This window comes from Mandrillus leucophaeus, unplaced genomic scaffold (genome assembly GCF_000951045.1).
Source record: "Mandrillus leucophaeus isolate KB7577 unplaced genomic scaffold, Mleu.le_1.0 Scaffold38, whole genome shotgun sequence".
In the NCBI taxonomy this organism is placed as follows: Eukaryota; Metazoa; Chordata; class Mammalia; order Primates; family Cercopithecidae; genus Mandrillus; species Mandrillus leucophaeus.
The window spans coordinates 950,871-978,355 of record NW_012104031.1 but is presented as its reverse complement, the minus strand read 5'-3'; the positions used below and the strand labels follow the sequence as shown (position 1 = coordinate 978,355).

At 48.9% G+C, this 27,485-nt stretch overlaps 1 protein-coding gene across 3 annotated transcripts in view; it reads left to right on the top strand.

The window, feature by feature from the left end:
* Nucleotides 1-3,698: 3,698 nt before the first annotated feature.
* The window catches only part of TMCC2 (transmembrane and coiled-coil domain family 2), a 43,988-nt gene continuing 20,201 nt past the window's right edge, over nucleotides 3,699-27,485 (top strand). The window contains exons 1-2 of one of the 3 annotated variants that reach the window (XM_011990416.1): nucleotides 3,699-4,565; nucleotides 17,115-17,657. In XM_011990416.1, coding sequence (XP_011845806.1) covers nucleotides 4,359-4,565; nucleotides 17,115-17,657 — 750 coding nt within the window. In that variant the 5' untranslated portion in view covers nucleotides 3,699-4,358. Of the gene's footprint in view, nucleotides 4,566-4,721; nucleotides 4,917-17,114; nucleotides 17,658-21,865; nucleotides 22,062-27,485 lie in introns of those variants that run through there. The other 2 variants (XM_011990417.1, XM_011990419.1) reach the window with 2 other exon arrangements.

Genomic DNA, 27,485 nt, shown 5'->3' with positions numbered 1-27,485 from the left:
GTTTACTTAAACATATGGAATATGGCCAATAATATATGGAATAATATGAGAAAAGGTAATAATGTCAGAAATGCTGCTGAGTACATTTCAAGTAAAAAAATAGGATAAAATTTGGTTTAGGCTAAGAGTTTTCTCCAATCAGGAGTGATACAGAGCCTTCCTGGTCCTCCCTTCCTTTTACAATAGCCAATAAAAAGCCTGTACTTAGGTGGTGGGATTGTGACAACGTCAACAATCCAGGCAATCTTTCTAAGGATTATTTGCATAGTTTACTACTCCTAATCCAACAGAACTCAATTTCTTTTAAGGAGTGCATTGAGTGGAAGTGGTCATCTCCAACAAAAAGGGAAGAGAATTACATTAACAAAGGAGTATGTGCAATGATATTGGTATCAAAATTCAGTGACCAAATTCTAGTCCCTCTAGAGAGTACTTTTACCTTTGAATCACTCTACTCAGTATGTTAAACCTTAAAATAGCACACTGACAACCATTTATCCATTTGTTTAAATTTTTTTTAAGTATTGCTATGGAATAGGACATAGAATTGCCTTGGATAATCTGCAAGCTTCTTACTATTGGCAAAAAGAGAAGCCTTTTATTTTTCAGACCTAACTGCTTTTACAAAAAGAAGGAAAACAAAACAAAACCCTACTCTACACTTTGTTGATCTTGGCACCTTATCCTCTATAATGAAAGCTTCAACCATTTATCAAACTAAATGAACTAGGTGTTGACAAGAGAGCAGGATTCCATAATTCTGCCCTTTATACTTCTTGTTTATATACTTATTGGTTTAGCAAATTTGATACTACCAGAGTGTTCCCTTTCATTAATTTAACTGGGATTTCTGTTCACAAAAACCATTCAGCTTAGTGGGATAATTCTTTCTCATATGGCATACGGGGGGCTTGACCAAGTTAATTATTTTTGTTTCACTTAGGTTTACTGCACATATACCATGTGTCAAGCATTTTCACATGCATTATCTACCTTAATCCTCACAATAACCAGTGAAGATAGATAGTATTAGCCCCCGTTTATAGATGAGAAAACCGAGGGTGAAAGAGGTTAAGCTCACAAGAAGTAACCGAACTAGAATGCTTACATGAATTTTCTGACACCAAGACCAATATTCTTCCCACTAAATCATGCTATTTCCTTACAATTAACTAGGTGTGCCAAAATAGAATGGAAATGCTACTCCCACATAGAAAATATAATCACTTGCATTGTGTATCTGCAAACTTTTGTCTTATCTTGAATATCAAAACATAATTTGTGCCTATATTTTCCCAGAGAAACATAGAACGATAGAATAATCCAATGCTGTAAACAAAATTTCGACCAACCAAAGTACTTCCAAGTTCTGATTTTCTTAGGTGCTCAAGAATTTACGGCGGCTAATGAAAATTTGCCATTGGCTTCAAATTGGTGGTTATAGGTCACTCAGGTCTCTACACAGACTTCTCATCCAAACTTCTTTGGCAGTAGCATATTTATTCCATAATATGACACTCAGTGAAACTCAGAAATCAGTGGGACACATTTGAACTCCCGAAGATAGAAGCATTGGAGTGAAATGTGCAACGCTTTTGAAACTGGATGACATGTGTGGTCAAAGCTATGGCCCTTCACTCTTTGCTAGGCAATGTCCAAGTGCTTTACATATATTACCCAACATCCTGTATGGTAGGTACTGTCATTATCCCTACTTCCAAATAACCCGCAAACTGGAACATGAAGAGGTTAGATAACCTGTTCCCACTCACATGGTTAGTGAAGAGCAGAGATAGGATTTGTCGCCAGTCTGGCCACAGAGCCTGAGCTCTTAACCATTATGCTATGCTGCCTCTCCAAAATGGAATGTAAAGTATTAGCTGATTTTATGAAACACACCACAGACTTTTTTGCTGACCTGAATCATACCTTGCAAATATGGCAAGTAGAAAATGTGGCTGTCATGCTGTATGTATATAATACAAAAACCAAACTTAAGACCAACTTTTATCTAGTATAGAAACAAGGCACAATTCAAAATTATAATGCTCTCTGCTTCCTTAAACGAGACCAAATCCCTTCCTTAAACCAAATCCCCTCACTTTCCTTTGGCTTCAAGTTAGGTCATGAACATGTGTCAATGCATGCTCACCATTTGCTGGCCACCACGTGCCCCTCAAGACTTGCTCAGGGTCTTTGGGGCCTCTGCACTTACCTGGACCAAGTCAGGCAGGGAGCAGTATATTCTTCTGCTTGAAACCTTGCACCATGGGAACCTGCCCCCTCCGGTTCTGTCTAGTCCTGCCCACGGTCTACACTGGCATCCTGCCATCCCCTCACCATTGAAAATGCTAAATAAAGGCTTATAGCTTTGTGTTTCCACATTGTGCTTGATTCTTTGTGGTAGATGTGGGGGGTGGTTCTACATTCCCAGCCCATCCTAAATTCCTATCTTCTATAAGTGGAGCTGCCTAGTTTAGAAAGTAGCTGCTTGGCTGAAGTAAATTCTTAACAAATTAGTCTCTTCTAGGATACACATTAAAATGAGTGGTTGGAATGGGAAGAAGACAGAACAGAGTCAAGAAACTCCGACTAGTGAGACTGAAGTGAGGCTACAATGTCATGATGGGTGTGAAAGAGATGGGCAAACTGTAAAATCCTTTAGAGACCGTGTGGTCCCTTCACTGTCTAGGCCAGTGGTTCTCAAAGGGTAGCGTGTGTCAGAATTACCTGGAGGGCTTGTCAAAACACAGATTTCTTGGCTCACTACTTCTGATTCTGTAGGTCTGGCTGGTGGCCAAGAATTTGCATTTCTATCAAGTTCCCGGGTGATGCTGAAGCTGCTAGTCCAAGGACCACAATTTGAGAACCACTAGTTGCTGGATGAGTAAAATCCTTTGTGTCCACAGGAGGCATACAATAGACACTCAGATCGGGTTGTTATTATTACTACTCTCCATATCTTGGTAACCCCAACGTTTGCTCTCTTCTGCTTCCAGATTACTCAGCAGTTTGGCTGAGATTTATGCAAAGAGAGACAGCATTCCTTTTCTACACTTCTATATGTAGCAACCTCCTGCCATTAATACCCTTTCTTATTTAAAAGCTGCTTCGCAGTTTGTATGGAACTCTCACATACGTTATTGTGTTTTTATATGAAATTCTTCCCAATTTCTGAGCATAAATTATGCCAAGTAAAGTCTCATTAAGAAACATGCACTTAAAGCGGGGGACGGGGCGATGAGGAGTGAGGAGAGAACACCCCCTCCCCTTAGCATTTGCAGCTCTGAATGTAGGCATAGGTTTAACTCAGACCAAGTATCCTAGAGGGGATAGGTGTCTCCCTTACGGATAGAAGGTGCAAAGTTAGAGCCCCAAAAAGCAGTGATAATAAACATCCCTCTTGTGCCCCTTCTCGCCAAATAAAGCGAATGGGTGGAGGAAATCCCGGGCAAGCCCTCCTCGGCAGGGTCCCTCAAGCTGGCGCCGAAACTGCGACTCCCACGCCGGCTGCCCTGGCCCCTGCGCGGCAGCCCGCTCTCCGCAATGCAAAAACGCAGCAGCATCGCCCTGCAGCCCTCTCCTGGGGGATCGCACGGTGCAACCAACCCTAAAAACGTGGCCGCGCGACGCCCCCTCAGCCCCGCGGGCTTCCCATTGGCCGGTTGCCGCTGTCACTCCCTCTTAGCCTCGCCTTCCCGCTCCCGGGCGGAGGCAGCCGGGCGGGGTAGGTTGCGCGCTCGCCGCGGGCTCGGGCCGCGGCCGCGGCTTTGCAGCAGGCAGCGCGTCGGGCGGGGTGCGGGGCGCGCGGGCCGGGGAGGGGGCCGGGCGCGCTGCGGCCTCCGCCGCCGGCCCATGCGGGGCAGGGGCCGGTTGCAGGGCCGGGAGCAGCAGCCGGCGCCGAGGGCGGCCGACTAGGACCTGCCCGGCCGGCTGCCCCGCGCCCCGCCTCGCCCCGCAGCCCGGCCGGCCGAGAGGGATGCGCTGTGCCGCCCAGCTCCTCTCCGTCCTCCCGGTGCCCTGAAGCAGAAAGTTTGGGGGCCAGGGGTTGTCTCCCTTCTCCCTCCTGCAATGACTGCCCAAGGACTCTTGCTGCCCAGCCTCGACTGTGACCTGTCTTCGCTCCCCAGGTCGAAATGAACTATTCCAAGCTGTAACCAAGGCTCCCTCTTCTCGTCCCTCCCTCACCCGCCTTTAAGAATTTTTTTTTTTTTAATTCGAGAAATCGTGGTCTGCCATCTCCCCTCCTTGTTAATAATTTAGACCCCAGGCCTCATTTCTGAGTATAAGAGGGGGTGCGGTCTTCCCCAAGACGGCGCGCTGAAAGGACAGATTCCCCTTGCCGACCCACATACAACATGAAGAGGTGTAGATCGGACGAGCTGCAGCAACAACAGGGCGAAGAGGATGGAGCTGGGCTGGAAGATGCCGCTTCCCACCTGCCGGGCGCGGACCTCCGGCCTGGGGAGACCACGGGTGCTAACTCTGCTGGCGGGTCAACTTCAGACGCTGGCGCTGCCGCGGCGCCCAACCCAGGTCCCCGAAGCAAGCCTCCTGATTTAAAGGTGAGCAGACCATCCCCCGCCAAGCCCAACCTGCGACTTAGCTCTTGCCACTCCACGCAGAAGTGCTTTAACAGGATACAAGTGAGGGGGGAAGTCAGGCAAAGGTCAGAGAGGATGAGCGGATGCTTGGCTGGCACCCCAGGGGGGACGTCAGGTACCATTTGTGCCTCTGTCTTTCAGCTCCATTTCAGGCCTCTGTGTTTGTTCCCCATTATTCAGCAAACGCTTTAGTGACTCACCCATCCGAGATTGTTTGAATAATGTGTGAAGTGCTATTCGCAGACAAAGGGCTGAAATCCAAGATGCTAACCAAAAAGTGGACAGCAGGTGACCATTAGTTTTCCTTGCTGAGTAAGTCTCTACCCATTGGGATCTTTTTTTTTTTTTCTCGTGAGACGGAGTCTCGTTCTGTCGCCCAGGCTGGAGTGCAGTGGCGCGATCTCGGCCCACTGCCACCTCCGCCTCCTGAGTTCAAGCGATTCTCCTGTCTCAGCCTCCCGAGTAGCTGGGATTACAGGCACGCGCCACCACGCCCGGCCAATTTTTGTATTTTTAGTAGAGACGGGGTTTCACCATGTTGGCCAGACTGGTCTTGAACTGCCCTCGGGTGATCCACCCGCCTTGGTCTCCCAAAGTGCTGGGATTACAGGCGTGAGCCGGCCCCATCGGGATCTTTGAGCGCCTTCCTGGATGAAGCTCAGTTTGCCGGTCTGTGAACAGGGGGTGTGGATTTCCTGCCGTTAGGTGGAGCCAGAGGTTAAGGTAGTGCTTGGAGATCTCTCTGCCTGCTGCTGAACCAACCCCCAGGGTGGAGAACTGACAGGTGGTGGAGCAGTGCTTGGGCTGGTTTGGGGCCTCAGTTCAAGTTGCATACATGCTGAGACGGCAGCTAGAACCAGAAGCCGAAAGAACTGTTCACATGGAGATGTTTATTTTCTGGCCTGAGGTTGCCGAGACAATTGGCGAGCTGTCTTGAATATATCTCTATCAATTAAAACAGCAGCTGAGATAAATAATGCACCTTTGCCGGAACTGCCACAAGGACTGCAGGCTCAGGCTTCTCAAGCCAGCTCACCGTCCGGCTGAGCGAGATGTCAGCCCAAGGAAGGAACTTAGATGCCTTGGAGATTGATGCCTCAGTTATTTTCTCCAGAGAAGGTGCGGGGTCTGGGCTAGGGGAACGGAAAGGACTCCGTTGCATTTAATAAAACCTGTATCCTATGGCAGCAGCCACTAAGGAGCTCACCAGAATAAGCCAATGACATTCCTCATTTGGCCTGAGCGGCTCAGAGTCAGGAAGTCAGAGCGCAGGTGAGTGTGTGTGCTCTTACCTGTGTATGTTACCTGTCTGTGTGCCTTGGGGAGGAGTGAAAAGGGGGACGACTAGGTTATTGTTATGTGTATTTTTTAAATTTTGCAGTAATTATTCAAATCTGACCTCTGGTTCTGCCGCTGTCCTTTTCAGAGCTTCGTGGCTAGCCTTATGTCTAGAGGATCTCTGTGGGATAGGCTGTCTCTGCACAGGAAGCTTGAGCTTTTGCCAGACCCAGGGAGTCCTTGGTGTTTATCTCTGCCGTCACCCGCGAGTCCATCCCATGTGGTCAGGAGGTGTAGTGTCTGTTTTAAGTGAGATGGTGAGGGGGAAGGGGTCCCTTGAATGCTGTTGTAGGGAGGAGGCTAGCCTTCTGCTGCTGACTTCAGCCTCATTCTGAACCGGTCCAGCAAACCCTGATTCTTTGACCAGATGAGACCCTCAGCTGAGTCTGTCAGAGGCGGTCTTGGAAATTCCCCACTCTCCAACTCAGGACAGCAGTGGAAACTGCTTTCGCCATTTATTCCCCCAGTTGCCTTCATGAGGAAGATGGGTTGGTCGTGGCATGGGGGCTGCAGTGTCTCTGTAGAGGGACACCTTAAGGGATGCCTTAAGCTTGTTCGTTTCCACTCTCCTGTATCATCTTTCTTTTTTTTCTTTTTTGGCAATGCCCTTGTTCTGGTCAGGGGCAGATGTAGTAACAACTTTACATTTGGTATTAACTGCCGAACTGCCCTCAACCAGAATTGGAATCAGTTGCAAGAAAAGAAGGTTCCCCCCCACCCCGCCCCCGATAAAACATACCACTGAACCCAGCAATGTGGACCCAGTAAGGAGCAGAAAACCCAGCGGCAGCCTGCTTGTGGGAGCTCAGGGGAACAGCAGGGCTTTTCCTGTTTATCTCTGTCTGCTTCATCACAACATGTTTACTACCGGGTGCAAGGGACTTCCAACCAGATGTGACTTGGGGACTTTCACAGTTTGATTTGGTGTGTGGTCTCAGGCAAATCACCCAACTTTTCTAAGCTTTTTTCTGGGGAAAGGGACTAAGAATATTGGAGAGTGTCCAAACTTATTTATTTAGAGACAGGATCTTGCTCTGTCACTCAGGCTAGAGTGCAGTGGCATGACCACGACTCACTGCAGTCTCAAACTCCCGGGCTCAAGTGATTCCCCAACCTCAGCCTCCCAAGTAGCTGGGACTACAGGCGCATGCCACCATGCCTGGTTAATTTTAAATTTTTTTGTAGAGACATGGTCTTGCTATATTGCCTAGGCTGGTCTCGAACTCCTGGGCTCAAGCAATCCTCCCACCTCAGCCTCCCAAAAAGCTGGGATTACAGGTGTGAGCCCACCATGCCCAGCCCCTCCAAACTTTCTGGAAAAGTTATTTTCCAATACTGTTACAGTTTTCCAATGATAGAAAAATTCCATTATTGGCTCTGGAACTGGGTAGAAGTTGACTGGTTTTAGATTTGTTGGTGGTACCACAGAAGGGTGTTTAATTTTTAATGCTCCCTACCTCATGCCTGTGTTCGGTCAAGGCAGATAAGCAGTCTGGTTTGCTTTTGTTTTCATTTTAAACTTTGGAGATGATAACTTTTGGTACCTTAGCCCCACTTCTATTTTGTCATGACAGCTCCAGGCACTGTGATGAATTAAGTGCATTGGAAGAAATCATCTTGGGGCAAACAAAAAAATAAGAGACTCTGTATAAAGCACCTCCATAGAGGTTGGGGAGGTAGGGGAAGAGGAGAGAATTTTTATCTTTGCCAAAGAGATCTGAATGGTGTTTAGTGACAGTCCGTGGTTTCAGGGGCTCCTATGGTCTGCCTCTGGTCCTTTAGCACTGTGGACCATCTTACTGTGCACTGTGAATTTCTGCTACAGTGCCCTGGGATCTGTGATTATAGGGTGGGAAGGGCCAGTGAAAAGTAGTAGTTAAGCAGCAATTTTAAAACTGTAATTGAAAAATAACCTAAAAATGGACATTGCCTCACAGGAGGCTCATGCAGATACATTGAGGGCCTTCTCAACTGTTCCACACACCTGTGGGACCTTCGGGGAAAATCTCAGTAGACACTCCTGCCAACAGGAGCGCAACAATTCAGTCCCATTCTTCAGCCACTTGCAGCTTGAATTCCTGTTGAACCACTCGAGTTCATGTTTCGATTCATTTGTCCTTATCGCCCAGTCTTTTGCTGCTAACAGATTCCCTGCTTGTTGGGAGGAGATACTGGGGTTGCTAAGCCACAGAGAGTGCTGGCTGACCAAAAGTACACCAGAATTCTACAGCAAGAAAACCCAGTTCCCTTGCATATGGGAGGAGACAGGGAGCTTAGGGGAATACTGCAGACAGGGAACACACATTCCTGTTAAAAATACAGCATACGGGCCAGGAGCGGTGGGTGGCTCATGCCAGTAATCCCAGCACTTTGGTAGACCGAGGTTGGTGGATCACTTGAGGCCGGGAGTTTGAGACCATCCTGGCCAACATGGTAAAATCCTGTCTCTACTAAAAATACAAAAATTAGCCAAGTGCAGTGGCACACACCTATAGTCCCAGCTACTTGGGAGGCTGAGGTGGGAGGATCGCCTGAGCCCAGGAGGTTGAGGCTGAGGCTGCAGTGAGCCATGATCATGCCACTGCACTCAAGCCTAGGCTACAGAGCAAGACCCTATCTCAAAACAAAAACAAAAACAAAAAAAGTGTGAATGTGTGGTAGATACTTCTGAGGCCCAGGATGAGTGGCCAAGCTTAAGGGTGAGTTGGTTCTGTCCTGATATGTGATGGAAGCCTGAAGGCATGGGAGGAAGTTACCGACCTCCCCACCTCTCTCACCCCTTGTGCAGTGGGAAGAATTGACCCTTTCCTGAAAGGAGGTGTCTGGGGATGCTGGCCCGGGCTTTCCCCCTGGACTTCCCCTAAGGTTCTCTTTCCTCTCACAAAAGCCCCTGTAAGTAATTTCCCCGGAGATTTCTGAGCAGTATTAATATCTTTCCCTGAAGAAAAAGGGGGAGCTCCAAATTCCATCATTCTCCTCCTGGTTTGAAGCACTTTTGACTCAAGACTCATTTGGGTTCCAGCTCATGTTCTAGTCACACCATACACTGGTCTTCCTGCCTACTTAGTGAAGAGCAGGAAAAATAATTTGAAGCCAGATATCTGAGAGAAAGTCACAGCTGAGTCCTGTGTGGTTCTCCCTGCTGGCTCTCCACCTTTCCTGGTGGTCACAGGCAGCTTCCTCCCACTGTGAGTGGCCTGTGTTCCTTCAGTGCTCCTGCGGACAGCCCGCTAGAGAAGGGTTCATGCAGTCAGCAGATACTGACCACCTTCAGTAGGAAAGGTGCTGCTGAATTAAATTGTGAAACATGCTTATAAAAGAGCCTGAAAACATGTGTGCAGTTTAAATAACAGAAGCAAAACAGACACCTCGTCTACCCAAGTCAAGAAAAAAAAAAATTGACATTCCCGAGAAGCCCCTGCTTGTTTTCTATTTGTTTATTTCTTATATATATATTTTTTCAAGGCTCAGGGTTTTGATAAAATTTATAGGTCTCAGTTTCTCCTTTTTTTTTAAAATGTTAGTCAAGCGAAGCAGTGGGAGTGGAGAGTTTCTTCATATTTTAAATGAAGGAGAAGACAAACTACTTCATAAGAACGTGGGTGGGATGAAGATGTGTGCATTTCCTGGGGCTCTCCAGGAGCTTATGGTTGGGATGGCTCTCTGAGGGCCTGCTGCATCTTGAGGCCCCAGTAGATATGTTAAGGCTTGAAGATTCCTGCAATCTCAGGTGGGAGCCAGATGCCTGGGGTAAGTTTCATCAGAGGAGGTAGAATTGAGGTATGCCTAAAAACAAAGAAATGGGAAATTGGTTATTTGGCCTCACCTCCAGGTGAGCTTCTAGGTCAAATAGGATGAAATACTTGCAAGAAAACCATAGTGGAAATACACATAAGTTTAAGGGTGCTTAATGCATCATGCAGTGCAATCAGAAACTTATGGGGGTTTATCATGAAAGTTGTTCTGCAAGAGGTGGCTTTAGAGCAAGATTTTTTTTTTTTTTTTTTTTTTTTTTTTTGATGGAGTCGCATTCTGTCTCACTTAGGCTGGAGTGCACTGGCGCAATATCGGCTCACTGCAGCCTCCGCCTCCCGGGTTCAAGCGATTCTCCTGTCTCAGCCTCCCGAGTAGCTGGGACTACAGGCATGCACCACCATACCCAGCTAATTTTGTATTTTGAGTAGAGATGGGGTTTCATCATGTTTGCCAGGCTGGTCTGAAACTCCTGACCTCAGGTGATCCACTCTCTTTGGCCTCCCAAAGTGCTGGGATTACAAGCGTGAGCCACTGTGCACAGCGTAGGGCAGGATTTTAAAAGCGTGAGCCACTGTGCACAGCCTAGGGCAGGATTTTAAAGAAGGGGTGGAACATTTATTACCAAACAAGAGAAGAGGGGCTTTCCAAATGGGGGGAGTGAGGTAGCAAGTGCTTTTGTAGGGTCTTTGCCCTGTTTAACTAGAATGGTCAGGAACAATGGAGGGTAGTGCAAATGCTGAAGTTATCTGTTTTGTCCCGCTTGTACCTTATGAGGCAGGCAGAGGGTTGGAAGGCCCAGGATTGCCCCATCCCCACCCCCTCCAACCTTCAGTAATATCCAGAGCAGCCCTGTATGTGGGCTCTGGGGGAACTGGTGACCGATGGGAAAGCATGTGGCAAACGAAGCTCCCTGTTCTCCTGCCACATATTGAGTTCTAGATTAATTCCCAGCTGCCCTAGTTGTTCTAGTGGGAACTGTCTGGCAGGCTCAGTATTTACAGAATGTGCTGCTTTTTGTGTATCTAATTGTGTCTTCACTGCCAATCCCATTAAGAATTTCCTTCAACAAGGAGTTGAAACATCTGATAGGACCTAAATTTTGGGTTGAAGTTTTAAAAGAGTATGGGGTTATCAGGAGCTGGGGAAAAGAGCTCAGGCAGCTTCTCAGTGGTGGTCTTAAAGGCCAACTCAAAACTCATTTCTGTTTTCATCTCTCCCTTAAGAAATGGCATCTGCCTTTGAAATCCCCGTAGACTACTAGCATGGTACATTTTTGGAATGAGGCCATAACTGGACAGGGTCCACCTTTGTCAGCCAAACACTGAAGTCTCTCTTCATGTAAGAAGTTAGAACAAAGCTGTTGGGGATAACAGGTATGTTTTGTGACTGTGCTAGAAAAACAGTTATTTGGCTGAGCGCAATGGCTCACACCTGTAATCCCAGCACTTTGGGAGGCTGAGGCGGGGGGATCACGAGGTCAGCAGTTCGAGAGTAGCCTGGCCAGCATGGTGAAAACCCGTCTCTACTAAAAATATAAAAAATTAGCCAGGCATGGTGGTGTGCCCCTATATTCCCAGCTGCTCGGGAGACTAAGGCAGGAGATTTGCTTGAATCCAGCAGGCAGAGGTTGCAGTGAATCGAGATCACGCCATTGCACTCCAGCCTAGGCGACAGAGCAAGACTCTGTCTCAAAAAAAAAAAAAAAAAAGAACAGTTATTTTCAAACCAAATGACTAAAGGCTTCCTTATGCCAGCCAGGTTAACTGAGTGATGTCCACCAGGGAAAACAAAGCTGGCTATAAGGACATGAGCCCCCCCACCCGAGCCCTCCCTAAGCCATTCTTGAAGACATCACACATTCTGGCTCCTTGGCCTGTGTTCATCTCCTCCCAAGTCAACTCAATCTTGGCAGTTACTAAGATAATAGAGTGAGAAGACGGTTTAAACTACAGCAGGAGAAATCTGAGTTAGACACAAGAAAAGGCTGTTGGAGCATTTGAAATATTTGTGAAAGGTTATGTCTTTGGAAAAGATAGCCATCTAAGGATTAAAATCACCTTTGTAAGATGGATTTGTAGAGACTTGGATAGTGGCTGCTCAGAAAATAAATGAACAAATGATTTACGTAGCAGTCTTACATGTTTGTGTTGAGGCCTCTGCCAGGTAATGTTAGGGACACAGATGTAGGTGCTGTAGCTCCTGCTGTCCAGTCACTCATATTGTCCTCAAAGGTTCCGTCCATCAGCAGGTGAGAAGTTGGATAACAGTTGGAGAGAGCACTGGAAGCGACGTCACAAGGCAGTACACGATTAATTGCAAAATGAGTGGTGCAGATAATGAGCGCTTATGTGTTCAGAGCAGGGTGAAATCGCTTCAGACTGGTGTGATCAGAGAGGTCTTTATGGAGTGGCGAGGTGATGAAGGATGGGTAGGATGCAAAGAGGCAGAGAGAGGGCACACCATGCTGGGAACTTTAATAAAAGTCTTCTATGTTGGTGTGTGCTGAATCAGTTCTGCCTAAAGACATGGTGGATGAGGTGACCTTTTCCCACTTGCTTTGGCTCCAGGCAGAATTCTCTAAGCAATAAAGGAGAAAGGAATCAAAATAAAATTGAGAATGGGGGAATTATTTGCCTGTGTGCCCATGAGTTGAGACTTTTTTTTTTTAATGTCAGCTGTGAGGCTGAGAAAGAAATAAATGATTCCAAAAAGCTTTCATCACTGGGTTTCCAATAGAAACTCCAAGTGGGCCTGAGCAGTTGCAGCTGCCTACTGTACACCACTGTGATCATCAGCACCAAACCTGGGGTAATGGTTCCGCTCCTGCTCCCGCCCAGGCTCCCCACCCAGAGCTTCTTAAGGGCAATTGGAGACTTCTTCAATCCACTTTGGATCCTGAGAGTAGAACTCTGTGGGTTTTTACAGTGATTAGTTCTCTAATGCTGGCCCTGTTTCCATAGAGACCCTATAAATAGAGGAACGTTGGCGACCTAGGCTGGCAAAGGCTCAGGGTGACCCAGTCACCCCACTGAACCCTCACAGCCAAACTGTTGGTAGGGCGGAAGGAGTTTCAAACCCAGGTAGGAGGAAGGGCTATGCAGTCAGCTGCCAGGTGGGATAATTAGCTATAGATTAGTGTGACTTTAAGCTTTCCTGGGATTTGTTGAGAACACGGGGACCTGTAAAAATTAGAAACCACTTTTGGTCATTTTTAACCAGATGGTGCCAATGACACTGTACCCCGAGGCATTTTAGTTTTGGATTTATGCAGCTGTGTTTGCAGATTTCGGAGCAAACTTCCCCTTTGGGGGACCCACACCCAGGGAGAAAGACGGATGAAGCCCAACTGTTCAGAAACCACAGCCTTCTCAGGAAGGATCTTTCAGAAGCCATCTAGTCCTCCCTTTCTTCCTGAAAGGACAATGTCACCCAAGGAGATGGGGTCCTTCCTGCCCTTTCAGATAGTTCCAGGGGAGGGACAGCCAACTCCCCTCACTTCCTTCCTCAGGGCAACTCACCCTGGGAGGCTCTCCTTTCTGACTACCTTCTGGCCAATTCTGGGGACGGCACTTCTTGCTTCGGTCTTATGGATCATGAAAGCCCTGTTTGTGTCCCACCTCTCAGCTGTCTACTACATGGCTTCATTTGGCCACCAGAATGGTTTCTGGCAGCCAGGGAAAAGCAAAAGTCAATGTGGAAAAGCAAGTGACATTTTAGGAGCTGAAACCTGTTAGTCAGAGCAGGTGGTGCTTTCTGCTGCGTTGGCGGCTAAGTTCCCTTAAGCTAGTCACCATGGTTTTCCTCACTTCTGAAACTTGTAGCTGGTTATGTGTATGTGCTGAGTTTTTTTTTTTTTTTTTTTTAACGCTTACTGTGTTATGTCAAAACTCCTTAACCATCTCCTCCCTGACACCCACATAAAGAAGCGGCCCAGCCCATGCGTCACTTTGCTGTTCCCGCCTCGCACCTTATAAGTGAGGAAAAACCCCTTCATTTGGAGCAATCTCCTCTCTCCGCACATTGTTCTTTAACTTCTTTTCTGTTCTTTCCCTCCTGCCTGCCACAGACTTTGATAGACTCCTTGGTCTGCTGGGGCAAAGGTCCTGGGGTCTCCTGGTCACTTTCCTTAGGTTTCCTTCACCTACAGGACAGCTCAGGGAGATGGGAAGTAAAGACTTTATAGTTGAGGGTCTTGTCCTATAACATGGGATGGGCAGATCACGACTGCAGTTCATGGGACCTAACAACCCTTGACCCAGGCATTTTTGTTTTGCTCCTGCCTTTGGTACTGTTCTGGGACGCATGCAAATACCCTACCTACTTTAGTCTTGAAATCAGTGTATGGGGCCGGGTGTAGTGGCTCATGCCTGTTATCTCAGCACTTTGAGAGGCCGAGGTGGGCGGATCACCTGAGGTCAGGAGTTTGAGACCAGCCTGGCCAACATGGTGAAACCCTATCTCTACTAAAAACACAAAAATTAGCCAGGTGTGGTGGCACACGCCTGTAATCCCAGCTCCTCGGGAGGCTGAGGCAGGAGAAGTGCTTGAACCTGGGTGGTGGAGGTTGCAGTGAGCCAAGGTCACACCATTGCACTTCAGCCTGGGCAACAGAGCGAGACTCTGTCTCAAAAAAAAAAAGAAAAGAAAAGAAAAGAAAAAGAAATCGGTGTATGGGCCCATGAAGGTAAATTCAGTTAGAAGTTGGGGGTTTCTCTGTGTGGCTTGGACGAGCCACTTAGCTATGCTGTGCTTCCGCTTCTTCATCTGCAAAATAGACTGATGCTATGATGTTTCACATTTCTAGCTCCTGAGATTAGGCTAGTGTCAGATTATAATGACAGTATAAATCAGAATGCACTTTGCAAAATGCTGTTGTATAAATTTTAAAAGCAAATTGACCAAAGATTTTAGGCTCCAAGGCAATATGGCAGACATTAGTGGCTGCCATAGCTCTCCCTGGCACCTCCACCGGCCTCCCAGGGATAGGGGAGAAGAAATGCCTCAGAACTCTAGGACCTCTGCTGAAGTCTTTAGAAAGGAAACTCTTTCTGCCTGAGTGGATCCTCAGTGTTGGAGAAGCCAGTTTCGGAATGGGGGGAGAAGAGGAAGAGACCTGGAATAGAATGCTAGAAAGACAATTTGTATTATGGAATGTGACGATTTGGCAGAGGCAGCTGGGCAAATGCCAGAGCCAGCTGGCCCCATCACAGTACCTGGAGGGAGGTCTCGCATCAGCTTGGGCCTAGGGAAGAGGGAGGTGTCCTGGCGTGTCCCTGTTCTGGAGACTGCAGGATCTGGCCCGTTCCAAGTCCATGGCAGAGTTGACATCTTGGTTCTTCCCAGCACCGATTCAGGTGAGCCTTGTGATCCTGCCTCAAGCTGGCCCCCAGGGGATGGTAACTCCTGTGGGAAAACCTGGCATTGTGTAACTTAGCATCTCGAGGGCCGCCCCAGAATTCAGTTCTTGAGAGGGAATCGTGGTATCCTTAATTTCCTCATCTCTAAAAGGAGACGTTCCAGTTGTTGGTTTTGTTACTATTTAGGAAAACCAGATGGGATAATGCAGGATACAAAGCTTCTTTAAAATGAAAAACCGTTAGTTCGTGATGAGTTGTGATGATGTAATTTATCTGGTCTGTAAAATGGGTGATGTAAGGGCCTTACCTACTTTGAAGATTCTGGGGATGCCCAAATGAGGTGAAAAATGAAAATCCTAATATTTTACACAAATACATAATGGTGTGGTTATTTGTATCCAGCTGTAAGTGCAGCCATCTGCACAAACTCAAGGCTGAGTTGTAAAGTAACCTAACAGTGGGGTCAGCTCATTCAGAGCATGTCAGGTTGCTTTTTCTTGGTTTTTATATGGTCTAGATTTTCTGCTCTGTAAGGTTGTTTCTAGGGAAAAAAAAAAGAAAATCCAGTCTGTGTAATTTTTTGGAACATTTTTTAAATGATTGAGGCTGCCTGGTAAGATTGTAGGTTGTTCATCACAGGAAATCCTGCTATGGCTCATTGAGTCCCACATGGCTGGGTCCTGAGTTTTCCTCTAAGGAGCTGCAGAATGTGAGGTGTCTCCTGGTCCTCCAAGTCTCACCCCTCCTCCCACTGGCTCCAAAGCTCTCATAGAGGGCTCAGCCTGGCCAGATAAGCCGTCCCCTGACAGAAGCAGCTGTCTGGAATTATCCCACAGTTGCTCGCCCTGGCAGGCCATCCAGCTGCCCCTCTGGGAGCAGTCTTGCCGGAGGAGCAGCTGGAGAATCTCAGCGACAGGGCTGAGAGGAAAGGCTGTGGCCAGGGCAGCACTGGGTTGCAGGGCCTCTTTGGGTCTAAGGGGAAAGACACTCATTTGGAAAGCTTGTTCCAATGTGTATGCTGAAGAATTGGTCACATTACTGACTATGTCACAAGGTTTGCTCATAGAAGTAAAGTTTATTTCATTGCCAACCGCATCAGGAATGAGATTGGCTGCAAATAACAGAAAATCATACTAGAGTTGTGTAGACAAAGATGGGTTTATTTCATGCAACAAGAATCCCAGGATAGATGTTCACAACTGGTTTGGTGGCTCCATAGACTTTCAAGTTCCCAGGACTGTCCCTTGGGCTCCACCATCTGTGTGCAGGCCCTCATCGGGTTGCAGAATGGCCACTGCATCTCCGGGCACTGCATTCCCATTCCAGATGGGAAGATGTGGAAAGGACCAGTGCCTTTATCAGGAAAGCAAAAGTGTTCCCAGAAACTCACCTTGCTTTTTGTTGGCCCAAACTGTCATGTGGCTACTCCTAGCTGCAAGGGAGTCTGATGAAGCAGGAATTTTTAGCAAGGTGAGTTAAGTCCTTGCAGTTTGGTTGGTAAGAAAGAAAGAGAAATAGATATTGGGTAGGCAATTAGCAGTCTCTGCTACAACAGTGTAACCTGATTGTATGACCCTGATTTTCCTGGGCAAATGTTGGAATTGGGCATCTTTGGAAATCAATGCTTGGTGGCCTGAAAGAGCTGGTACAGCTTGAAGGGATGTCTAACTTGGAAGGAGGGAAGAACTGGGGCTGGGGGTATCCGTGTAGAGGGATACAACCCCATGAGCCAAGTGCTACCTATGTATGCCATTAAGCCTCAGACTGAAGCCCTGAGAGTATCATTCCTAGAAACTCTGAATCTACATTTTGATTGGGAATGTCCTGTGGAAAACCATGGGGGCACATCTGTTTGGGAATGAAAGGATGGGTCTGGGTTGCCACCTTTTCACAAAGTGACCTTTTATGCACGACATGCCATCTATAGAGATCTTCCAGGTTCAGATGGCTGCATTGGCTATGCCAGTCCACGAAGGACAGACCCTTCACCTTCACCCCACACTGACTAGGCAATCAAGAGCTTTCCACTCACCAGGGTTCTTCATCTCTCCCCCTTCAGAAAATCCAGCAGCTGTCAGAGGGCTCCATGTTTGGCCACGGTCTGAAGCACCTGTTCCACAGCCGCCGTCGGTCTCGGGAAAGGGAGCACCAGACGTCTCAGGATTCCCAGCAGCAGCAGCAGCAGCAGCAGGGTATGTCTGACCATGACTCCCCAGATGAGAAGGAACGCTCTCCGGAGATGCACCGCGTCTCCTACGCCATGTCCCTGCACGATCTGCCTGCCCGGCCCACTGCCTTCAACCGTGTGCTGCAGCAGATCCGGTCCCGGCCCTCCATCAAGCGGGGCGCCAGCCTGCACAGCAGCAGTGGGGGCGGCAGCAGCGGGAGCAGCAGCCGGCGCACCAAGAGTAGCTCCCTGGAGCCCCAACGTGGCAGCCCTCACCTGCTGCGGAAGGCCCCCCAGGACAGCAGCCTGGCCGCCATCCTGCACCAGCACCAGTGCCGTCCCCGCTCTTCCTCCACCACCGACACTGCTCTCCTGCTGGCCGATGGTAGCAACGTGTACCTCCTGGCTGAGGAGGCCGAAGGCATCGGGGACAAGGTGAGGTGGGCCTTCTGGGGCAGGGGGAGACTCAGAGGCAAGGGCCATCTGCTGAGGGGCCTTGAGATCTGGGGAGCTGAACCGGGGGCCCTGCTTGGCAGATCCTGACACCCTGCCGCCTGCATAGTTATCTGCCTTGGTTAAAGGAGTCAGATATGACTAGGCCAAAAACAAGAGATGATCCCCAGGATGGCTAATTTTTGTTTCCTCAGGGTTTTGTTTTTCAAAATTGTGTTTTGTTCATACTGGTATTAATGTTGACTTGTTTTCCTTAAATGGGCTATCAAGAAGCAATATGTATAGTAGTTTAAAGCATAGACTGGAAGCAACCCTGGTTCTGCCACTTACTCAGTTAACCTCTTTATGCTTGTGTCACCAGTGGAAAATGAGGATAATAATAGTACAGTTGTAGGACTAAATGAGTTAATATATATAACATACTTGGAATAGAGCCTGGAGTAGTATCATCTTTACTATTGGCACCAACCAAAGAAGATAGGGAATCCGTGAAGGGTGATTTGGGAAGGAGAAAAGCTAGTTTGGCACTTCATGAATTTATATATTCATTCTTTTATTCATGTAACAAGTATCTATTGAATCCTTATTTTGTGCTACAAGAATGAACAAGCCAGTGTTGCTGTCCTTGTGGAGCTCACTCTAGAAGGGGGACGAGTGGGTGAATGAACAGAGAGATGGGAGCTGCTGTGGGAGCTTCAAGGGAGAGGGGACTTGAGGAGAGAGCGAGGAGCTGGCAAAGACCTGTTTGAGGAAACCATTGAGCTGAATCTTAAATAATTTAGCCAGGCAAGAACTGGGAGAGGGGAAGGGGGAAGGGAGGGCTAGGACGTACAAAAGCACACAAGCTGGTGCTGGGGGCTACTGGGGGTTCATTATGGCCAGAGCATCTAGCACTTTTGGGGATTGACAGGTAGGCAGAGGTCACATCACAAAAGGCCTTGCCATGTTGAGTCTGGGAATAGTGTGAAGCTATCAAGGGGTGCTAGGCAGGAAACTGGCAGGACGAGGTCCCTCTAGGTCGCAATATAAAGAGTAGATTGGGGCAGGCACGTGACTCACACCTGTAATCCCAGAACTTTGGGAGGCCGCGGTGGGCGGATCACTTGAGGTCAGGAGTTCAAGATCACTATGGCCAACATGGTGAAACCCTGTCTCTACTAAAAGTACAAAAATTAACCAGGCATGGTGGTGGGCGACTGTAATCCCAGCTACTCGGGAGGCTGAGGCAGGAGAATTGCTTGGACCTGAGAGGCGGAGGTTGCAGCGAGCCAAGATCAAGCCACTGCACTCCAGCCTGGGCGACAGAGCAAGACTCAGTCTCAAAAAAATAAATAAATAAAGAGAAATAAAAGAAATGGGGGAATTCTCTAGTTGAAGAATCACAGGAGAAGGAGCGTGTTTTGAGGGGAAGGTGATGAATTCAGTTTTGGACCTGTTGAGTTGCAAGTGCCTTTGGGAGCTGTCCAGCTAGGGAGGACCAGCTGGTAATTGGGTCTGTGGGGTAGGGTCCTGAACCGGGGCCAGTGCTCTGGGAGCTGGCACTGAGGTTGAAATCATGGGTATGGGTGAGGTCTTCAAAGGAGGATGTGTCGAATGAGAAGGAGGCCGTGGACAGATTCAACTGACATATAAGTGACAGGCCAAGCACCAGGAGCCTGAGAGAGAGCAGTCAGATGGATAGAAGTAAACTTGCAGCAAAACAAAAGAAAAATGAGCTTGAAGGAGGAGGAAGTAATTAGAGTGAAATGCATAGAAGGGGCAGGTCACATCTGGGTTTGGAAATGTGCACAGGCAGTAGCAAGCAGTGGCTGTCATTGGGAACCATGACCTAAAGCCAGCTTCTGTGGATTAAGGAGAGGGTGGAAGTGGAGGCAGGTGTGTAGCTTGGCTGGGAAGAAGGAGGGCATCAGGTGGAGGCAGTCTGGTTTTGTTGGTTTTTTTGAGTCAGGAAGCACCTGAGCCCACCTCCATGTTGACTGGAGAGGGCCCTATTAGGGAGAGACCGAAGATAGCAGTGAGGAAGGGGAATTCTCACTGGGGTGAGGTCAGTGAGTAGGTGAAAGGGTGTGAGATCCAGATGTCAGCATGGTCCTTGGTCACAGAGAGTCACCTCTGGGAGGCAGAAATGAATTCTTACTTTGTTTTTATTTTCTATGGGGGAAGAAACCAAAAGTGCAACTGTTTATTGTGAATAGTAGGGGTGGTGGGAAGGGCTGGCTCGAGAAGGGCTGTAAAGTTTTGGCTTGGGGCAGAGCAAGGCTCTGAGCAGGAACTCACGGGTGACCTGTCTGGTGTTGTAGAGGCTCGTAATTTGTGCTGGCAGCACCCTACTGGTTGCACATTGTTTTCTCTGTAGTGGTCCTAGCCAGAGGGTAGGAACAGAGCTGAACGATTATCTGGCTAATCCAGGGTTGGGGGTTGCTGGGAGGGCATGTAAGGGTGACAGAGGAGTTGGGGGTTTGGGTCAGAGAATGCTTGAAATCTTGGCTAGCAGAGAAGGAGGTGGGGATAGGAGAAGGCTGATGAATGTGGAGAAAAGGAGATGGGGGTACTGAGGGAGTGAGGGAGCAGGTATGTTAAGAATAAAGAGGAGTGAGAGATAGGAGAGGGCATTGGTGTTTACGATTTGGGGGATGGGATAGGGAAGACAAAGGTCCGAGTATACTCATAGAGCATGGCAAACAAGGAATGAATGGAAAGATAATTTGCAGTGGCAAGAGCTGAGAGGCTAGGTTGTGGGATGGGCTGTCCACATGACATGGAGATGCCCCCTAGGACAGTGGTCAGGAAGGAGGGCAGCTGGTAGCTTTGATGACTGGAGGGTGGGGGAGAAGAGTGCAATGGCAGGGACCTCAAAGGAGGCCGGGCTAAAGCAACACTGAGTACAGTAGAATGCTGGTCCCATCTCCAGAGGGCACAAAATGAGGGAGGAAGAGGAAGAAAAAATCACTGCGATTAATGCGGGCTCCAGGGCAAGCGGAGCTGCAGTAAGAGCCTGCAGGGGCCCAAGTGCATGACTGTGGGCAGGAGGCAGCTTGTTTGTTGTGGAAGGAGGAGTCTGGAAGGTCCAGTGGGAGGGCAGATGAAAGAGAAGACAGCTCAAGTGGAAGTGAGAGAAGGAGACATGATGGAAGACCAAACAGTTCTACATTTGGGGCATGTGAGGCCCCGTGGGTTTTCCAGCGTCAAAGTTCCAAGGGAAACTCTGATATAAAGTTGTTTTTACCTTAGATGATCACCAGAGCAGATCCATCTCCACATGTAGTTTTAAATTGTCCTCTCATCAACACAGACTGTTTCTCAAGTTCTTGTGCGTGTTGACATTTGAAAATGTTTGGATGTTCATTCATTCAACAAGCATTTGTGTATATGCTGTGTGTCCAGCACTGTATAGCAGCTCGGGTTTGGTTTTGTACTTTTCCAACGTAGAAAGTGCTTTTGTAGACATTGTTTCATGAATTCATTAAAGCAATCCTGTGAGACAGCTAAGCCAGGTGAAGATATCCCAATTTTTTTTTTTTGAGACAGAGTCTTGCTTTGTCACCCATCTCTGCTCACTGCAACCTCCACCTCCTGGGTTCAAGTGATTCTCCTGCCTCAGCCTCCTGGGTAGCTGGAATTATAGACGCCCACCACCTCGCCTGCCTAATTTTTGTATTTTTAGTAGAGATGGGGTTTCACCGTGTTGGCCAGGCTGGTCTTAAACTCCTGACCTCAGGTGATCCGGCTTTCCTCAGCCTCCCAAAGTGCTGTGAACTGGGTGTGAGCAGGGCATCTGGTTCAGAAGCTGTCCAACTACTCTGGGGGTGGGGCAGAGTAGCTGGATTCTGGATTGGTTTCAAAGATCAAGCCACAAAGGTTTCTGATGATTCTATGTGGCATGACAGAAAGAGAGAAGTCAAATGTGGTTCACAGATTTGTGGCCTGGCAGCCAGAAAGAAGAAATGGCCAATAACTGAGTCAAGGAAGATGGCAAATGGAATGAGTACCTGGCAAGGGGTGTAAGGTGGGGAGGCAGAAATCAGAGCTACGTTTGGGGTACCTTCAGTTTGAAGTGGCTATTAAACGTCCACGTGGAAATGCCAAATAAGCAGTCAGCTGTACGAGTCTGGAGTTCTGGGGAGAGATCCAAGCTAGAGGCATAAATTTGGGAGTTGTCAGCATATAGATAGTATTTAAAATGATGGGACTGAACCATTTGCAAGCCTAGCCTCTAGTGGGGAGAAGTCTGTTCTCAGAGTGAGGAGCTCTGCACGCGTTGGCTAAAAGGGTGGCGTGGCTTTGTGAAATTGAGAGCTGGAGGAGCCCAGCAGAATGAACCAGGTTGTTCAGCCCTTAATGAGCAGACACTCTGCGTGTAGAGGCAGCCAGGCCCACCTCTCATGGGTGAGTCAATGAATACATTTTAAAAATCAAATTAGAAAAATCCTGTCAAGCAGGAGTCTCCGGTATGCAGCTATTTTATGAGGAGGGAAACCGTGAACCTTGCTGTCTTTGGTTGCTTAGGGCTCCCATGAAGACCTCCTGAACAGGGGGAAGATGTTGGGGTGGGCAGTGGGCACTGACAGAAGCTGGTGAAAGACTGGATGTTTGCAGGGGCCTGGGGGAAGCGGGACCTGGGGGAAACATTAGCTGGGGAGCTTCTCTGTGAGGCTCTGCCATGTGGCTCACCATGCCTGAGATACCCAGATGGGAGGGAGGAACTCTTTTTTTGCTGCTTATGGAAGAAGAGACCCAGAGACTTTGGGTGACCTGATGAGGGGACAGTTCTCTGGGTTCAGGGTGATAATGGGGGAAATGGTTGTTCCTGTGACTATTTTATATCCTTCTTTAGAACCCTCAGCTTTGTTAGGTGTATGACCTGGTTGATCTTTATAACATACCTGTGAAGTTGGCAGAGCAGGTGTTATCTCCATTTTACAGATGAATAGACTAAGGCCTAGGGGAATCAAGAGACTGCTTGTCTGTGGCACCCAGCTAGGTCTTGGCAAGGAGACAAGGGATCCTAGTCTGTACCCGAGACTCATCTGAGAGGTGACATCACTGAACCCAGCTGGGGACCATTTTATGCAAAGTCTATGGAGAGCAGGTTTGGCTCAGCCCGAGGGGGATGATTTTATCTCTTGGTTGCCGTTTCCCCTTGAGTTACCTAGATTTCCTGACCTGGAGCTATCCTTCCAGGAATGGGCGTGGCCCTGAGGATCGTAAGGAGAGAAAGGTGCTTCCCTGTCACAGAGGAAAAGGGTCTTCCAGCCATCGGTAAACCCTACTCTGTCAGCTGACTCCCCCACACCCAGAGGCCCTGGGCTGGTGTGAGAAGCAGTAGTGGTTCTGCCCGGATCTCTGGGCATGAATAGGAGGTATTCTTCTCTCCCTAGTAAACACAGCCCCACATGCTCTCTGCAAGATCCCTGGCGGTTACTAGCATCTATTTTTAATTCATAAGCCTCCCCCTCTCCGCACACCCCCTGCCATTGTTTAGAACTCACCAGCTGGCTTTCGGACCAGAGCAGCCCTGTTGGGGTTGAGTTACCGAAACACCCTAGAGGCAGCTAAAGTTCCTCAGCTGTCCTGGAGAGGCTCACCCCAGCCCCACCCCAAGAAAGTAGGGGACCTCAAGCCCCAAGGGGAGCAGGGTGTGATGGGGGACAGATAGGGGCTCACGGTCCAGGGAAGCAGCTCAGCCTTGGTGATGGTAATTTGGATGTTGGTTGTTCCTGCTAGATCCACTTAGTTGTCTTTGAGGTTGTGCCTTCAATTACTTCCCTGTTTAAAAACAAAAACAAAACATTGTTGGCTGAGTGCGTGGCTCCTGCCTGTAATCCTAGCACTTTGGGAGGCCGAGATGAGTGGATCACTTGAGCCCAGGAATTTGAGACTAGCCTGGGCAACATAGTCAGACCCCATCTCTACAAAAAGAATTTAAAAATTAGCCGGGTGTGGTAGCGTGCACCTGTAGTCCCAGCTGCTTGGGAGGCTGAGGTGGAAGGATCACTTGAGCCCAAGAGGTTGAAGCTGCAGTCAGGCACGACTGTACCACTGCACTCCAGCCTGGGTGACAGATTGAGACCCTATCTCCATTTTTAAAAATCGTCATCTCAGCCTTGCCATTCTGCTTTCTAGTATGTATGTGACACAGAAAAGTAACGGCTGTCTCTGTCTTAGATTTGTAAAGTGGGGAAAAAAATGTCATCAATTGTGGGTGCACTTGGGCATTGGCAGGTGATTAGGGAGTGCAGGTTTTCCATATGTGTGTTGCCTTAACCTCTGGGAGGCACATGCTCTGGAGACTAGAGAGGGAACTACTGGTTATACATCCAGTGGAGATGGAGTTGAGCCATCTGGCTCCTCAGAAAACAGATGAGGTCCCCACCCTCTTCTCCCTCTTCTTCTTCTTCTTTTTTTTTTTTTTTTCTTTTTTTTTAACAGCAGTTCCTGGAAAATGTAGTGTCAGAGGGTTGTATTCCCCTTCTGTCATCTCTCCTAGGCCTGGTGAGGCATCAGTCCCCTCTCGCCTTGTTCAGAACCTCTCCCCAGCTGACCCCTGGGCTTGTGCATGGAGTGTCAGGAAGGGGATGCAGCGCAGGAGTGCTGGGTTTACAGCCAGCCAGCCCCTGACTGTGTCCTGCTCACCCCTTCCCCTCCTGCAGTGTGGCTGAGAAGCAGCATGGGGCAGAGCTGGGAGGGCTTCTGGACAGCTTCAGGAGACTGTGGAGGTGCTGGGGACAGGACTTTATGACAGGCCCCGCTTTGAGAGCAGGCAGGAAGGAAGAGAGGGCCAAGATCTCCCCACTCATGCTGCAGGTGAAGTGAGGAGGGTGGAGAGATGACAATGTCCTGACTGGATGCTTCCCTGTGGCCTCATGGAAGTGTTATCTCCAGGCTCCAGACGGGGAAACCAGTGGAGTTCAGCCCGTCACCTAAGCCAGAGCAGACTCTGAATGCCCTATGCTCTCCGTCCACTCCCACACCAGATTTATCCAACAAGATTTCTTCTCTGCCCCAGCATAAATAAGCACCCCTGTTTACTCTGAAGGATGGTGAGTGAGGGCCCCCCCCCAACCCCTGGCTCTTGCCAAGAAGATAGATCTTGGCAGCTGCCCAGAGGCCTTGGTTTGTTTATGTCTGGGAGTCTGCTGGTTCAGAGGTGGGTGGGGCGGGCTCTGCTGAGAGAGGTTTCCAAACATGACCGCTCAGCCAGCTGGCCATGCGGGCGCCCGATGTATCTGAACTTGTAGACCAGGTTGCATGGGAGGCTGAAGGGGCCCAGACGGGCCACACTCTGCATGTTCACACGAATGCATCCACTTTCTGAGTCACACCACCATGCAGGTACATGCGCCAGCCTCTGCTGGCCTGCCCTCCCTCACACCCAGGAGTGGTGGAGGGCAACTGCCTCCTCTGTTCCCCTCGCCCATTCCATCTCATCTCTTCTGCCCTTCTTTCTTCCTCTCTGCATGGAAAGGTCCTTTGGGCAGAGGGAGAGCCAGAGGCAGCCAGACCAGCAGTCTCAGAGGAGCCTTTCAAGGCCGTGCCTGTGCTGCCAGTGGCTTGCCAGGCCAAGGCAGGGCAGCTGTGTGATTTGCCATGAATTGCTGCTCCCTGTCTCAGTGACTCAAAGCCCCTATTCCCCAGAGGCCTTGGGGTCCCAGCACAGCTGTATATCCTCTTGTGCCTGGAGATCCGAGAAGTTTCTTCCTTTAGTCTGATTTGAATTCCTCATGTTCAGGTGAAGCCCCTTGCCTTGTAGGGGTCCTGCCCCTTGAGAGGGGCCCAAAGTGAGGACTCTGTGTCTGACCTAAAGCTCTGACACCAGACATCATAAGCTGCAGCATCCTCTTGACTTTTCAGACAGAATCAGACAGCAAGTAACTGGCCTCCAGAATTAGCCTTTATGCATCTTTTCCCCACTAACACCCACTGACTTTCTTTCTAGATTGAAAATATCGGCCGGGCGCGGTGGCTCATGCCTGTAATCCCAGCACTTTGGGAGGCCAAGGCAGGCGTATCACCTAAGGTCAGGTGTTCGAGACCACCCTGGCCAACATGTGGAAACCCCGTCTCTACTAAAAATACAAAAATTAGCCAGGTGTGGTGATGGGCATCTGTAATCCAAGCTACTCAGGAGGCTGAGGCAGGAGAATTGCTTGAACCCGGAAGGTAGAGATTGCAGTGAGCCCAGATCGCGCCATTACACTCCAGATTGGGCAACAAGAGCGAAACTCAGTCTCAGAAAAAGAAAAGAAAAAAAAGAAAATATCCAGTATTCTCCAGACTAGCTCTGGCATCTGGGAGTACAGAAATTGCCAGGATACAGGGGGCAAAATTAGATAACTTCCAAGTTACCTAGCCAAGATGTGAGGTCATGCCTTGTTGACGCCTTTGTCCCCAAGCTCAGGTGAAAACTTAGTGAGAAATAAGCTGTTTGTCTGCAGACACAGGTGGGAGAGGCCAGCCAGGTATCTGCCTGGGCTCTCCAAGGCTGCCCAAGGGGAAGGTGTGCTCACGGTTCAGGTGTCAGACCCCTATGCCAGAGCTGGTAGCAGTCAGCAAGAGTAGCTGTCATCGAGTTCCAGACGGTGAGGAGCCGGCGCTTCTGATGTGGGCTGGGTCATGGGAGTTGGCTCAGGTCTCCCTAGCTACCCAGCACATTCTTCCCTGGATCTGCCACATCCCTGAGATGAGAAAAGTGACCCCAGTCCCCTCTGGTGCCAGATGAGGCAATGGAAATACAGTATCATTAACCTGATCCGTGCTTCTGCCTGTCCTTTTCATAGGCACATTTTGGGCTTTCTCTTTATACACCACGGAGCAGAGGGCTCTGAAATAGAAGCAAAAATGAATGTACACACCCCATTGCATTTCTTCTAGGCTCCTAGGGAATCAGAAGCTCCCCTGAGCTGCAGTAGGGAGTTGGGGGAAGTGAGTGTCGCTTCTGGGGACAGTAGCCTTTTCCTACCTCTCTTCTCGGTCCGGGGACAGGCTCTTGGACCCCTAGCCCATTTCCCAAATCTTCCAGATGCCAACCTAGAGGCCTCCTGCCTCCTGCTGCTTTTGTCCTCTTCGATCCCCCTCCAGATCTGATTCTGGGAGTTCTCACTCTTCCTTTCCCTTTCCTCTTCCTTACAGTTCTCCAGATACCCCACCACTGGGACCCTAGAGCTGGGCTAGTGTCCATAGCTAGTGAATAATTCAGCAGGCTCAGCAGGAGCTAAATCAGACCCAAGGTGATACTGTGACCAGGAGGCCTCCTCTGGGCAGCTGGAAAGACGAATCCTGCCCTGGAAAGACAAGTGCTCTGTAACATTAACTTCATTATATAAGGTTTCTTCATTGCCTGAGAAGGTAGTTTCAGATCCAAATATAATCTGGGCCCCATGCCTGTCCACTGACTTCTCAGGGCCTCAATGGCTTATGGGCATGCCCCCCAAGAGGTGCCACTCCTGTCCTTTTGAAAGCCTTCCAGGCATCAACAGTCAGCTGAACAGCAAGCTACAGTTTGCAGAATGCGTTCACACACATTTCTCATTTAGTCACATCAGCTCATGGTATGCTCTGAGCCCTTGAGTCAGCAGGAGCACACTAGAATTCAGTGTTTCAATCCTCTGCTTTTAGAAAAGAATGATTCCAAATTATTCCTGGCAAGCAGGATGGGGTCGAGGGTGCTCTGCTTCCTAAAAGTTGCCCAAAAAGGAAATGTGGCTTCCTCTCCGGGTCACTTTCTCTCGGGCCTGTTGCCAGTAAAGCCTCCTCCAGGGCAAGTGACTGTAAAGGCAAGAAATCATCCGTCTTTCCTACCTGCCTGGTACA